Here is a 15,497-nt window from a genome sequence, read left to right on the forward strand (position 1 = left end):
ATTCAGGATAAAGAGTCACTTCTTCTTTTTAAAAATTAGTTGAAACTTCAATGTTTTAAAATCACAAGAAAAAAACACATTTTGGAGATTTCTGATATAAACAAGAGAATATTTTTTAAATACTACTAAATGTAACTTACCTTAATGTGCTGTTAATTGCTCCCAGTTTATTAGCTTGCTCACAATCCTCTAATTCTTTGGTATTGTTTGCCACTTTCAAGTACTGAAAGGAAGTTCAAAATAAATAAGTTTAGTAATAATCACTACCTTCCTCTTTATTTCAGGCTTAACGAGCAGAACAGTAAATCTGTCAATGCTTATATACACTAAACAGAGATACATCCTGTTACCGAAGTCCCTAACATAAGTAAGAAATAGAAATAAAATGAGTCACAAGTTTCTACCTAATGAAGAAAGAAAGATATTAAAAACATAACAATCAGCATTGTGGGTGATGATGTAAACGCTCTTGGGAACGTAATGTGACATTTATCCAGAACTGCAGAAATGCATAAGCCAGCAGTCCCACTACTGACACCATACCCAGAGCGACGTTTAAAACGAAAATGAGGAACAACCGCTTGAGAAAGCACAATCTTGTGATGCTGAGATAGGCGTACCTATGGCCCAGGAATCTTATTTCTGACGACAGACCCAGAGAAACTCATGTGTGCACGATGAGACAAGGTGCTGCTGCGTCACTGTTTGTAACAGCAAACAGCTGAAACTAACTGGTACGTTGACCAACAGGGGAATGGCCATTTCACGATACAGTCATATAACTGAATATTACACAGCTGTTAGAACAAAATCTACGGAGATCAACAAAGACGAAATTCCAAAAGCATAATACTCAACAAAAATACAAACTGAAAAAATGTTTTTAACCTAAATAAAATATATATATTATTGAAAAGGTTTTGAATTTCATATAAAAGATTTATATATGCTTGTGGATAAATGGACGATAAAGTGTAAAATAAAAAGTATCACAGAAAGATACACAGACTTCAGAAAACTGGCTCTGGGGAAGGAGGAAACCGAACGGGATTGGGAAGAGGTCCAGAAGAGACTCTGACTGTCCTTGTACTGTTTACTTACGTACTTCAGATCTGAAACACACACACATAAAAGAGTGAGCACGAACAAAAGGCCACACTGGGGAGAGGACGCGTGCGGAAGCAGAGGGAAAAACTGCAAGTGTGCCTGCCGGTCTCTGAAACCGTACGAACGACAAAGTAAATCATGGCACGCTCAGGTGAGAAAAAGGATAATCTATGACAAAGGAATACATTAATTCCATTTACAAGTACTATGCTCAAAATGTCTTGATGATTGTTTACTCTACACAATATAGTTCTGAAAATGACAGGTTCACTAACTGAAGGACAAAAACACACGTGCATGACAGCACGCCAGCCGAGGAGGCCGTCTGACACCAGTTCTTCTGGAGGTTTCGAACAGAGAACTGGAGTGTTTCTAAACAAGCTATATAATTTAACCGTAAGACTATGCAGCCTCTCTGCTGGCTGCCAGAATTCGGAATTTGGGATGTGAAGGCAGACGTGTCCACTCCCAGCTAAGCACAGTCCAGAGGGGCGGTCTCGTCCACAACCAGTGTCTCAGCAAGTGGCGAGTCTGGGCACATGAAGCAGAGAGAGTCCAGGAGGAGAAGGGACTCACCTTATTAGACCTCCCGGCTTTAATTCCCACTGGAACTTTGCTCTTAAAAAAACAAACAACAATAACATTAAAAGTAATCTTCATTTTTTTTGAGATTTCTTCACAAATTATAATGCTATTACTCTAATACAAAGGCTGTTTTATTCAATGAGGAGAAAATATACATTGGTTCGAATTCTGTTTTCATATTACCTCTTTGAGGTAAAAGGTAGGTAGAATTGTACCAATGTAGAGATTTGTAAATCGTAGGATAGAAAACTGAATGATATACAAAATCGGAGCATCAAAGTCAGCTCTATTTGAAACTCTCTATGCAGTATTTAAGTTTATATAATTTTTAGGTTTTAAAAAATGGCAATCGCTTCTTCCATAAACTTTCTTACCACAGAGATAGAAACTTTAAAGTTTTCAAAATTATTTGAAATATGTCATGCTTGATTTTAATTTCTACTCTAAACTGACGTTTAAAGTTTAGGCAATTGTGGATTAATAGTAGAAGGTAAGAATATATTTAAGGTTTACCAGTAGAAGAACTGCATATAGGTGCAATTTTCTTTTCTACGAAGCTAATAATTACTTTTAGGCTTTAATAGACAAATTTATGAATTTCACCTGATTTATCAACAACAATTTTAAACAAAAATCATATCTGAAACCAATCACAGATTGATCCTCTGATCAACCCAGGGGACTGATTTCCAATGTTTGAATCTATGAGTTATCAAATCAATAGCCAGTTAACTATTGAAAATTTTTCATGTTTCAAAAATTTTAACCAAATACTCAGAATATTTTCCTTTCAGGTTAAAGAATGTAAATAATAATTATGATAAGAGATTTCTTCGTAATCAATAAAAAGGCCATATAGATAGAAATGTTACTTGAGGCCAGTATTTTATCTCAGTGTTTCCTAGTACCTCTTTAACACGGCCAGAAGACAGAAAACTATACAACTCAAGTCAAATCTAGCAGTCAGTCATAAGACCCTGAATTTAAAACATGGAATAAATACTCACCAAAAGCACTCTGACTCATGTAAGTCCTCTAATTAGTAGAGCATAATATGCTAAAATCAAAATCTTTAGCAGCTTTTTAAAAAATTTGATGCCAGATGCAATAACTTGTCTTAAACAAATCTTAACAGAGGCCATTCAGAAACATGGGGGTAGGTACCATAGATGATGGTCATGAATAATATATAAAACTCACAAAAAGAATTATTAAAATTAGAAAGTTAATAACTAAAATCAAGCACGAAATAAACCTGGTTGTTGCCACCAACACAAGCAATATAAAGCAGTCTGAAAATTACAGAATTAAGTGACCCCTCGTGATTACATTAGACTCCAAATTACAGAATGCAAACTTTAACTTGTATCATGACAAGTTTGAGTTCAATATGAAACGTCTACTGAATTTTCCCCCAAAGAGAGGAAAATAAAGATATCCTCAAATCACTTAAAAGGATCATTTTTATCTCTGGGGAAAAAGGAAGGGAATGGGGAATGGAAAGGGAATAGACAGGAATTTTTAATGCATATATATGTTATATTTCTTATGTTCACTATTCATATACAAATAAATACTTTCATTGTTCTTATTAGAAACTTGAAACAAGAAGATAATCCACTGTCAACAATAAAGAACATCATTTTAACATAAAAACAATTTAGAAATACATACTGTGCAAAGCAAAATAATTCTTAGAACTCAGCAATAAAAAGGCAACTCAATTTAAAAATCGGCAAAAGATTTGAACAGACTTTTCTCCAAAGAAGAAAAAATGGCAATGAAAAGATGCTCAGCGTTAGTGGCCATCAGGGAAATGCAAAGCAAAACCACAATAACATTCACAAGGACGGCTAAAATAAAAGACGACAACAAGTGTTGGCAAGTATGTACAGAAACTGGAGCTGTCACACGTGCGCGTGGGAACGTAAACTGTGCAGCCACACCGGAAACAGTCTGGCAGGTCCTCAAACAGCTGAAGTTACTACAGGACCCAGCAATTCCAGTCCAGGATATACACTCGAGAGAACTGAAAACAGATGTCCACACGAAAACTTATACCTGAGTGTCCACAGCAGGTATAAGGGTCCACAGCCACAGTGGCCCAAAAGAGGAAACATCCCAAACGCCCACCAAGTGGTGACTAACAAGCCGAGGCGTAACCACAGCGCAGTGTGATTCGGCAACGGGAATGAAGCACTGATACAGGGTACGATATGATGAACCCTGAGAAGGCTACGAGAAGCAAAAGAGGCCAGTCACAGGAGACCGCACGGGATAGGGTTTTATTTACGTGAAGCATCGTAATTGGCAAAGCCGTGAAGAAAAACGGGGGGTTCGTGCTTCCAGAAGGGGGAACGGGGAGTGACTGCCAATGGCAGGAGTGTCTCTTGGGGACGTGGGGTATGTGTGAAATGCTTTAAAATCACTGGCGATGGTTGCATAATTCTGTGAATGTACTAAAACCCACCGAATTGTACACTTCCGAAAGAGTGAATTTTAGAGTATATAAATGATGTCTCGGTAAAGCTGTTATAAAAAATATTGAAAATAATTCAAGTTCATACTGACAAACATACAATAAAGAAATAAAGAGAAGAAAAAGCTCCTGCTTACGGTAGAATGCCAACTAATACACGTAGAAGAAATGGAATCATAAAATCACTATTGGCAAACATTATAATAATTCAGGCAGGAATCATCAACGAATGCTAAAATTACGATGGTAAAAGTATGACGAAAAATGAGATATTTTCAGTCTCAAAGATTTTTCCTACTTTCCGGTGAAGAAATGTGGCAACCACGACCTTAACCAAGTGATGAAGATGACGCCACGTGCTTCCTACTACGGCGGGCTGAGGACACAAGGACACAACCGTCATCTCTGCGGTGTTTCCCTGCGCATGGCCTGAGCCTAACAGGAAACGTCAGAAAACACGCAAACTAGGGTATTCTACAAAATAACTGGCGTACTGGAAAGAAGAAAGGAGGGAGGGAGGGGAAAAAAGACCAGACATTAAAAGACAGGGACCTACTGGGGGACTATTCCAGATTAAAAAGATGAAGGAGATGTGGCGCCCAAACGCTACGAACAATTCGGAATCAGAAATTTTTTTTCTTTCTTTTTGTTGCTATAAACACATTATTAAGTCAGTTGGCAAAACATGGTTAAGGTCCACAGATAACACTGATGTTAACTTCCTGATTGTTAATTATGCTGCGGTCAGGTAAGAAAATAATCTTGTTTTTAAAGAAATACACACTGAAATATCTAGGGGTCAGGAATCATCATGTTGGTAACTTACACCTAAATGATTCAGGATATAATAATATTAATACACATATAGGATAATACATACACATAAAGGATAATAAAGCAAATGAGATTAACATTTAGGAAATCTGGATAAAAATATACGGGAATTATTTGTATTATTCTTCCAACTTTTCTATAGGTCTGACATTATTTCAAACTAAAAAATTAAACACACTACATTCTTAAAGGAAAATGATCAATTCTTTTCCCATTAGGAAGGACATTTGTTCAGATTTTTTTTTCATATCTTTAAGGACAGCAAACTAAACTAATTGGTTAGAAAAGAAAAGCAAAAAGTAAAATGAAAACATAGCTTAAAACTAATTACTGTTGAAGAATAAATTTAATTAGATCAGATATAAAAAAATAAAGTCTAAAATGTAGCATTCCCTTGTTAAAAAGTATAGCATTTTTTCATTGTGACGAACCCAAGTGAAGGCCTAATGCCAAGGCCTTTCCCACTTTACACACTTTAATTCCCACTTTAAATTTGAAATTTAAAGTCTAGCAGGTTTTTTTTTTTTTGGCCTACAAAACAAGATGCAGATTTGATCAAGCATGAAATAAGAGTCAGCCAACTGCAGAAACGCTTCCAGAACAGGCCTCTGGTTTTCAACGTGCCTTACCTCGGGACAGGGCTCCACATGACAGTCCTTTATTGAACAATGGCCGTCTTCTGCCCAGAAAGGACACGGTCGCTTCAGGTTAACCTTGAGGGAAAGAATGAATCAACACGAGCAAATGCGTGTCACGGCTCTGCCGTGCTGTCCTCGGGGTCACTGTACTGGGCACAGGGACGTGGTGGTGAATGAGGAGGAGAAGCTCCTGTCGGTTCGGAATTTCAAATGACTGCACTTTTCAGACAATTGGAGAGAATATTAATTTTTTAAAATAGATGATGCTATGAGTCCTCTGACACTTCAAAAGTGAAGTGGAGTCAAGTGCGCGGCTCATCTGATGGAGCCAGAAAGCGTTTTCCCACGCGCTTCACGGGCTTCCAGACCCCGCTCCCGGCCCCTCCACCACCCATCCACCCACCGGCCCATTCACCTGCGGGCCCCTTCGCCCACCCGACGGCCCGGCTGGAGCCCAGGCAGGGCTGGGTGCCCCCCGCCTGGGAAGAGGCAGAAGTAGCACTTGCCCCTGGAACTCAGCCTACTGCAGGGAACGGAAATGGTGGAAATGATACTCTCGTATGTTTATTTAATAACAAGTGTGGTTGCCTGCCAACTACCGAGGAAAATCCCGGGTTTTGTGATGGAAAACGAGGGGGCTGGTGGCTAGAGGCCTCAGAGGAGGCATCACATTTGGGTAAGGCAACAGCGCTTAGATAGTTCTGGGAACTGGATAACGGCAGTTTTGCTGACTTTTAGTGGGGAAGGGAAGAGTGGCAGGGAACAAGGGTAGGGACAGGCAGGGGACAGACTGTGCAGGACATTTTAGGCACTGTAAAAATTCTGAATGCCATATTCTAAACATGACGGGAAGACAGGACTTCAACAGGACTTCCGGACGGGGCGCCCAAGCGATCAGTTTTATTCTCATTGCACCCCCTTCTAACAGTTCGGTACCCACATCTCACAGCGCTGTCGTTTCTTGCCTGGATGAGAGCGAGTCTCCTGCTGCCAGTGCCATCTACTTTCAGCCATAACCATCTCGGTGAAACATGTTCGGATTATATCATCCCCTGCTCGAAACCTCCCCCTGACTTCCCATCACCTTCGAGTGAACCGGAACTCTGCAGCCAGCTCCACCTGACCCTCCGTCACCCGGCTCCTGCCCACCTCTCCGACCTCGTCCCCTGCCACGCGTGTCCTGCCACGCGGCCTTCCCCCTGGGCACACGCCTCACTCCTTTCTGTCCCGGCCTTCACAGAGGCTGCTCTCTGCCTGCACCGTGGCTCCTCCAGGTCTTTCTACGTTCATTCCCTTCAGCCCCTCCCGTCCCAGGGGACATTCGGAGGCACCTCAGACTTATCGACATACCCCAAACTGAGCTCTTCCCGCTAGGGATTTCTGACATCCCAGTGAACAGCAACTCCATTATTCCAGATCCTCAGGCCAACATGTTGGCTTCATCGCTGATTCTTCTTTCTCACTCCGTAGATAACACCTCTGAAAATCAGGTCAGTTCACACTCCCAGAGAAGGGCTCCTCAAATACCCAGGCACCCTGTGGCCTCAGGGCTTTTGCTCTTGCTGTTCCCTCCCCCTGAATGCTCTCTCGGGATATCCACAAGGCTTGCTTTCTCACTCCCTTGAGGTTTTCCCCAGATGCCACCTTCTCAGTCTGCTGATTTAAGTTGCTAAATTTCAGGCTAATCTGTCAGGCCAATCTGTCAGGCCAATCTGTCGTGCAACGAACAGACGGAGAAGGACACGACACACGAATACACGGTGGAGGACACTACACGTAGCTTGCATCCCCCTCACGACTAAAGGGCTTCTGGAAGTGCTACAGGCAGCCGACCCCGGCTGATGAGAGACAGTTTGTCCGAAGTCACCTCACCCCTTCCTGTGACGGCCTTTGTCCAATGACTGGTGTAAGGATATAACGGCTTAGACCTCTGACTCAAGTGGGGACAGCTCTGGAGGGTCATCCGATCTTAAGAACACCCCAAAGGGTGACCGAGGTCTGCTCTGCGGCCATGTCACAGCTTTACTTCACAGCTTTACCTGTCTCCCCATTCTGACTTCTCCCTTCTTTTCCCTTCCCTAACTCGTTGGTCCGAAGAGGCCCTAACTGACCTCTTGCACATGACTATCTCAGAGTTGGCTTCCCAGGGGACTTAACCTATGACAACTTGTCCAGCTCCAGAAAAAAAAGACTGGTATTTTTATTAGGATCACACTAAATTTATATACTAGCTTGGGAAGAATTAACATCTTTATACTACAAAGACATCTGTCCATTGTTCAAGCCTGTTTTTGTGTTTTTTAGGAGTGTTCTGAAGTTTTCTTCCTTTGGACATTTCTTGATATATTTATTCCTATATATTTTATCTTTTTTCATTGCTAGTGTAAATATGGACTTGTCATCCATTACACCTTCTAACTTGCTATGGCTTATAATTATGAAGATATTGATTTTATTAAGTTTATAGCCTTCTATCTTAATGCATTTTTTTATTGTTTGTGTTCATTTTATTATCTTCTCTGAATTTTCCAGGTATACTTTTGTCATTTATAAGTGGAGATACTTTTACTCACTCTAAAATTTTTTGTCTCTAGTTGGTTTTTCTTGTCTGATGATCTGGCTAATACCACCACCAGGGACGGCGACAGTGTGTCCCTTCGTCTCGGTCCCCAGCCTAAGCGAGGACTCCTGCAGCACTTCCCCACAAGACGCTGGCAAGGCCAGTGTTAAGACTGAAATTATCAAGGCAAGGAAGTACCTGTCATTTTTATTTTGTTGACTTTTTAAAAAATCAGGAATGAGTTGAATTTTGTTAAAAACCTCATCCTTGCATTCTTAGAATAAAATCCACTTGATCACGGTCCATTTTTCGGTAACTTGCTCAACACGTCGGCGCCGTCCTCGGTTTCACTCTGCCCTCACGCCTGCACGCAGTCCACGAGGAACGCTGGCAGGTGTTGCTTTGTACGTACGGCGCTGTGTTGGTCATTTTCCAACGCTACTGTCCTAGTCCAAGTCCATAGCCTCCCACCTGGACCACCGTGACAGCCTCCCAAATGGTTTCCCTATTTTCTGTCTCACCTTTACAGTCTGTTTATACAGACACTTAGAATAGAAGCCAAGTCCTTGCGTGTGTAACGTGGCCTCTCACTTGATTCTCTGGCCCCCCTCTGCCTCTCCAGCTCTCCCTCCCCTCGCCGTCCTCCATTACACCATTGTCTGCGTCCTCAAACGCTCTGAATCCTTCTACTTGCAATGGAGACCTTTACGCCTGCTGTTCTACTCCCCTTCCCTGGAGCGTTCTTCCCCCAGATAGAGTCATGACTTACTCTTTCACACTAGGAACGTCTTAGCTCAGATGGCACGGCGTGAATACCTTCCTTTCCCGATCGACTTCTCTAAAACAGGGCCGGCCGCCTGCCTTCCACACCCCATTACACTCTATCTCCTACTTTTTCGTATGGGTATAGCAATTACAACCATATGAAATTATATTTTATTGTTTATTGTTTGTCTCCCTAATCAGATAAAAGCTTTATGAGGTCAGAGTCTTTGTTTTATTCAGTACTGTATCTACGGCACCCAGAATATAGTCCGCTACACAGTATTCATTCAATAAATATTTGGTGAATAAAGGAATGAAATGGATAGTATAAGAGAGAAATTATAAACACTAGCTTCGGTAGCCAACTGACCAGTTGATTGAGGCATGCTGTTGTCTCTGCCTGGATTCCCTTGCTTGCTGAATCACACATGTGTGTTTAAAATTAACTTCTCTTAGCTTTCCTCTTCTGCCACTGTTATACGTAGAGTATACTGGTTAAATTTCCTTTTTGTTTAATTCGCAGGTTGACAGAACTAGAAGAGGAGCAGATATCACCCAAATCCCCTACACGTGGTGCTATCCAAAGCTACATGCATTAACGAGACCACTGCCTTACTCTCGTTGGTGGGGAAGAGTATGAGTGTGCTCTGGTTACATAGGGAACTGCATTATGTTGGTTAGAACATTTTTTAAATTACATATATAAAGATAAATTGTATGTTGGCTACAAGGACCACATTGTAATTTTTGCCTTTCCAACTTTCATCTTTCCTTCTTAACATCCTCTAATTTCCCTCTGAGAAACAATGACTCCCCCTATATTTATGCAAATAGGACTGTTAACCAAACTGTCCTTCCCTCTTTTGGTCAAGGGGTCGCATGACCCAACATAGACAATAAGACCATTTCTCCCAGGAATCTGACTCCTGCATAAAGTGTTGTGAAAATATGGGTAAATGGTGACTCTGACCCAAAATTTTGGTGGCACCATAAAGAGAATGGTCATCAAATCCTGCTCTAATCTCTATCTTTTCTGAAATATGCTCCTTCAGATTATCTTTCAATTTTGTGAGCTGTTCTCACACCTTTTCCTAACAAAACTTTTACCTAGGACACCCAAACCATTGTTTCTCCATTTGTAAAATGTGGCTAACACTGACTTGACAGCGTTCGGTATAAAAGTTAAAAGAGATATTAACTCGTTTATTCAAATATTTGAGTGCCTACCACGGACCCAGCCTCTGGGGGCACAGAAACAGGAGCTACAATCCCAAAAGAGAGGAGTGAAAGAGTGAGGGCCGCGACATGCTGAGTGGAGGTGTCATCTGGATGTCTTGCGATGGAATGACCTCTGACACCAGGGACACTTCCTCCACTCTACTAGACTGAACCATATGAAGCTGGCGATATTCAACCATTCTGACCTATAACAGCAACCACACGACTAAAGCTAGTAGGAGAGAGGAGGCAGGAGAGGGCAGCTCCGAACACATGGACATATGGAGTTGGGGTGGGAATTAGAAGAAGCTACTGTAACCTGTCTTATTTGCATGTCAAATGCCTAGAATACCGGACATGCAATAGTTTCTTTAGGCATAGATCACGCTTTGAGGTAAGTCTGTGGAATCTGCATCCTGAAGGCTTTTGTATGTAGGAGAAACATTCCTTTTTGGATACTGTTGGTGCTGATGGGAGGAAAATACTGGGCCCAAATCTTTAATTCTCTGACTTGTTACCTTTCTGCACAACTTAAAACTATGAAAATACTGGATTTTTTTAGCCTCAAAAATAGCTAAAGGACTAAGGTAGCCTATGTGGAATCAGGATAAGAGAAAATCATGCTCAATTTTTAAAATGAAAAATGAAATCAAAGAAATGATAAACCCACTTGACCGCTGAGGGGAGGCCCACAGGTTAAGCACAATGGCAGCCTTCAAAATGCTGCTGTGGAATTTAAGATCCCGCCCTTTCCAATGCCGCGGCGCTGCTGCCGCCTGTACCTACCAGCGGCCGCTCTGCAAAGGTCTAGGGCGGACGGCGGTGAGATTTCAGAGCCGATTCTGCAGCACCGCTGCGGCCGGCGTTCTGCTCGCGTCCTCGGCCCGGCTGGCGAGCCCTCCGAGTGGGCTGCCCGCCGCTGCGGCACTCACCACCGCTAACGACGCTGGCACGTGACGCTGCCATCGGCTCGGCCCGAAACCTGGGCAGGGGTGTCTAAATGGCAGAACCTAAGTTACCAGAGAGGCCGACAAAACAGGGCCTCTATGGGGGGAGGAGTCTCTGCCTCAAACCAAAACCGAAAGATGAATCCCCCAAACACAGGAAGAGCGTTCAGACTCTCGGTGTTCCAGTGATAAAAGATACACGGAGGGTACTAAAGAAGAGTCAAAATGGGGTTTCAAAAGGGTGATGAAAGTCGCATCTGTAGACAGCAATATACAACTCTCTGGTACCAACAGAATGAAAAATTATATGCATACCTTGTAATAACGGAAGTAGTCTCGCTCTTGCAATTTTTTGATTTTGGGGAAGATTTTAAATGTGTTGAAGTTATCGATGCTATCAATATCACACAAGCAATCATCCAGGACTCCAGTGACCTAGGCGAAAAACATGTGTGTGTATACATATATATGCACAAAATTTAAAATGTGTTTCAACCTAACAAATCTGTACTATTATATAAAAGATAATTTATACATTCAAATCAGCTAGTATTTGCTAATTAGGGTACATAACACTAAAGCAGTCACTTTTTACTACAACCAATTCAGTAAAAATAACAGAAGGATCAAATATTCCTGTTCTGAAGAATTAAACATTCTTGTTTAGTGGTCAAAAAGAAAAATACTGAATGCTCCTTCCCTTGCCTAAACATATGTAAAATCCAAGTAGTCGTTGGAATGCTGAAGCAATCCCTTCCCAGACTGACCTCGAAGTCTCGGACTGAAGTAACATTGCTGCGGTAACCCTGTCTCTCCTTTAGATGGCCCTGTACGGAGCGCTTAGCGTAACGGGAATGGTGCTAAGAGCTTTATGTGTGTTATCTCATTTACTCCCTAAATACCCGATGAAATAGGCATTAATCCTCATTTTACATGGAAGGAAATTAAGGATTAGCACGGTTAAAATAATTTTTTCCAACATAGACAAGACTTAGTCCCAAGTCTGTCACACTTTAAAATACATGCTCTTATCCAGTACTCAAAGAAAATATACATTAATCAAAGAAAAACTGATATTTAAGAAATGAGTTCAGAGTCCAAAAATTCCATAAAACATTCTTCATGACATAAAGAGCTAGGGTTTTATTACCTGGAGATAAAGAATGGGAGTCAGTATCAAGAATTGGCCTGGAATTCTATATGCTTTGCAATGCCACTCGCTAAGATCCTGTCACTAGCTGCCACATGTCATTCCACTGTTCTACTTACGAAACTTCAAAATCTAGACCCCCAAATAATAATAAATATAACTGTCTAGGTTTTAAAATATTTTCTCTAATGACTGCTCCTTTTTATGAATTTTTATTAAATTGTTTATTTTTTAGTTAGTAAATCATACTTTTAAAAATTATTTTAATTGTGGTAGGGGCTGGGGTGGGGTATATGAAATTAGCATGTACATATTTCTTACTCTTAAAGACGACTTCTAAGACAAAAACCTGCGATCACCAAACTTCAAAAATAAATAAACATGGAATACTGCCAGTATCTTTTAAGTCCCTCCTTAATCACAGCCCCCTCCCCTAGAGGTAAAAAATCTTATTTTTGTTATTTTCTTTACTCTTTGTAATTTCATCGCAAATGATGTACCCCCGAACAACATATTTAAAGGGTTTTTTTTTTTTTCTGTTTTTGAACTTTGAGATTAATAGAACCTAATGTGTGGATTTGTCTGTGATATGCTTCTTTTCATAACATTTTACTGACATCTATCCGAGATGTTGCACTGTTCTAAGTGCTAGAAATATAGAATTAGAAGAAGACAAAAAAGAACAGACCAAAATCTCTGCCCTCCAGGACCTTACACTCTCAGAGGAGGAAAGAAAATAAAGAGAATGAGCACAGATAGAGTCTGTCGGATGGTAATAAAGTGACATGGAAGAAGACTTCAGGATGGAGACCGGTATTGCTGAGTTCGGGCTGCTACGATTTAAAAAGAAATAGTTATGGAAGGCCTGACTGAAATTTTGGTAAAACTTGGAGAAAGGAGTAAGCCGTGCTTTTTGGGGGGTTTGGGGGGCATTCCAGGCATTGGGAATACTGAACATAAAGGCCCTGAGGCAGTCAGCTGGCCGAAGGGTTTTGAGGAACAAAAAGGACTATGTACAAGGTTTACAAAAAGAAAAAGAATTAGGAGATCATTATAATATTTTGACTTTTACCAAGGTTTGGTGTTTTCTCAGACCGACCAACTCTCCAACACCAAGGGTGCCAGTTCGGCCCTGATTCTATGAGTTCCGGCACAGCCCACGGGCTGAGGGCTCGGTCATCAGGACTTCTCCCACTTCAGACCCCAGTCCCAAGCCCCAGGGCGCCTGCTCTTGACTATAAATCGGGGGTTCCCCTGACTCCCTCCTCAGGTTTGGGAATTTGATGGAAGTCAGGAAAACACTGTGCTGAGGTTCGCAGGTTCACTGTGAAGGAACAACTCGGGGTGGGGCAGGTGAGGAGCAGGGTAGGGCCAGGTCCTGGGAGGAGCAAGTGCAGGCTCCTGTGCCCCCCGGCCACCCTCCAGCCACCCTCCCGCAAGTCCGGTGCTCACTGCGGGTGCTCGCTGCCTGGAGCTCAGCAAACCTGCTAGTCTCAGGAGCTTTCTCTCGCTCCATCTCCAGGTACTCGCCCCATCCTGCAGGTCAGTGTTTGGGGCTCACAGTCCCAGGCCTCTAATCACTAGGTCCTTCCAGGGACCAGGCCCGTCCTGAGGCCATCCAGGGTTCCCGCCCACCTAAGTCACAACCTGAGCATACACTCCCGTGGGACTGGAGGGGCTGTTATGAATAACAGGCACTCCTATGACTCAGGAAGTTTAAGAGTTTTAGGAGCTGTACCAGGAAGAGGTGACACAGATCAAATCTGCTGTGGGATCACGCCAGCTATGTGAGGCAGGGGGCCGCTGGAGAGTTTTAATCAGGCAGTAAAAGGACCATGGAGGGTGTCCCTTTGTCTCTCTTCTATTGTACGATCAGGGAAGGTAACAATTCAGATAAGTGGACAAGTCAGATAAGGCGACACTTGAGCAGAAGCCTGAGAAAGTGAGCCACCCGGATATGTGAGCTGAGTGTACTAGGTGTCCAAAGGCCTCGAGGCAAGAACATACTTGCCCTGTTTCAGGAACAACAGGGAGGTCAGTGTGGGTGCAAGACACGCCTAAGGGGGAGAAGACGGGCTGGAGCAGATTTGAGGGGAAAAGATCAGGAATTTGGTTCCCGGTACAACCAGCTGGAGATACCGAGCAACCATCCAAGTGGTGATGGAAAGAGGTAGCTGGAGGTAAGCGTCTGGGGCTGACACTCCTGGCCTGGAGATGCTGCGGCAGTTATACAGGTGCCGTTTAAAGCCAAGAGGATAAACATGACAACCAAGACAGGGAGAGGGAAGAGCACAGGATTTGAACCCTAAAGTTCAAATGACCAGCGGTCAGAGGCAGAGGAGGAATATATTCATCTCCTTAATGACTTCTTGTGAATAGAGGTATTTTTCAAAAACCTTCCCTTTATGCTTTAATGTTTTGCTTCCAATTTAGGATATGGAAGAGGAGTGAAAGCACTTAGTCCTCCGTTTTCATTTTCCTGGGTCTCCTGGTGCTTTATTTCTACACGACAAAGAAGCAAGCACACTGAAATATACTGTTCAGGCCGAAAAGGGCCCCACGGGGGTTCCAGCTTCATCTTGTTCACTGACTTAACAAGTGTGGTTCTAGTCACGTAAGCTCTGAACTTCTGTTACCTCAAGAGCCCCACTTCTGAGAGATGTGTCAGCTGAGATAAATGTATATGGAAACTGGTTAAAGTACTGTCAAAGATGTGATCAAACGCTGTATTAGAAAGTACCACTGGAAACAAAAACCAAATCTATTCGCTTTGGAGGATTATTTGGCACAAAGCCACTTTAAATATACACAAATCTTTAACTGCTGAACTATATATTTGCATCCGGACAAAATGAAATTAAACTTTCATATGTTCACTTGGCTGTAATAAAATTTAAAGTACAGATGCAATTATAAAACATTAATACACATAATTAGTGGTAGGTGAAGAAACCAAAAAAGTTAATATTCTAGATTGGTTACAGAGTATATACAACTAATATATGCTATATAAAAAGAAATGACCTCAATTTAGAAAAGTATCTAAATGTAAATTCCACTCAAAAATAGACATCCAACTGGTAACTAGGAAATAATTTTGCCAAAATTTCCTTTTTGTAGGTCTGGTAGGGACGCCCAGATTTCCCAGTGGGGATGAAAAGGTGGCGGGCAGGCTAACCACACTCCGGTTACTTGCAAGTCTTGTTCCTGCGTC

The 15,497-nt window shown here is 42.0% G+C and overlaps 1 protein-coding gene across 1 annotated transcript in view; it reads right to left on the reverse strand.

Moving 5' to 3' along the window:
• The window catches only part of ERO1B (endoplasmic reticulum oxidoreductase 1 beta), a 41,840-nt gene that overhangs the window by 25,031 nt on the left and 1,312 nt on the right, over nt 1-15,497 (reverse strand). Inside the window, exons 2-5 of the mRNA XM_016163404.2 lie at nt 11,449-11,568; nt 5,635-5,718; nt 1,684-1,725; nt 141-223 (exon numbers count right to left, since the gene is read on the reverse strand). Coding sequence (XP_016018890.1) covers nt 141-223; nt 1,684-1,725; nt 5,635-5,718; nt 11,449-11,568 — 329 coding nt within the window. The remainder of the gene's footprint in view (nt 1-140; nt 224-1,683; nt 1,726-5,634; nt 5,719-11,448; nt 11,569-15,497) is intronic.

This window comes from Rousettus aegyptiacus, unplaced genomic scaffold (assembly GCF_014176215.1).
Source record: "Rousettus aegyptiacus isolate mRouAeg1 unplaced genomic scaffold, mRouAeg1.p scaffold_m13_p_18, whole genome shotgun sequence".
NCBI lineage: Eukaryota > Metazoa > Chordata > Mammalia > Chiroptera > Pteropodidae > Rousettus > Rousettus aegyptiacus.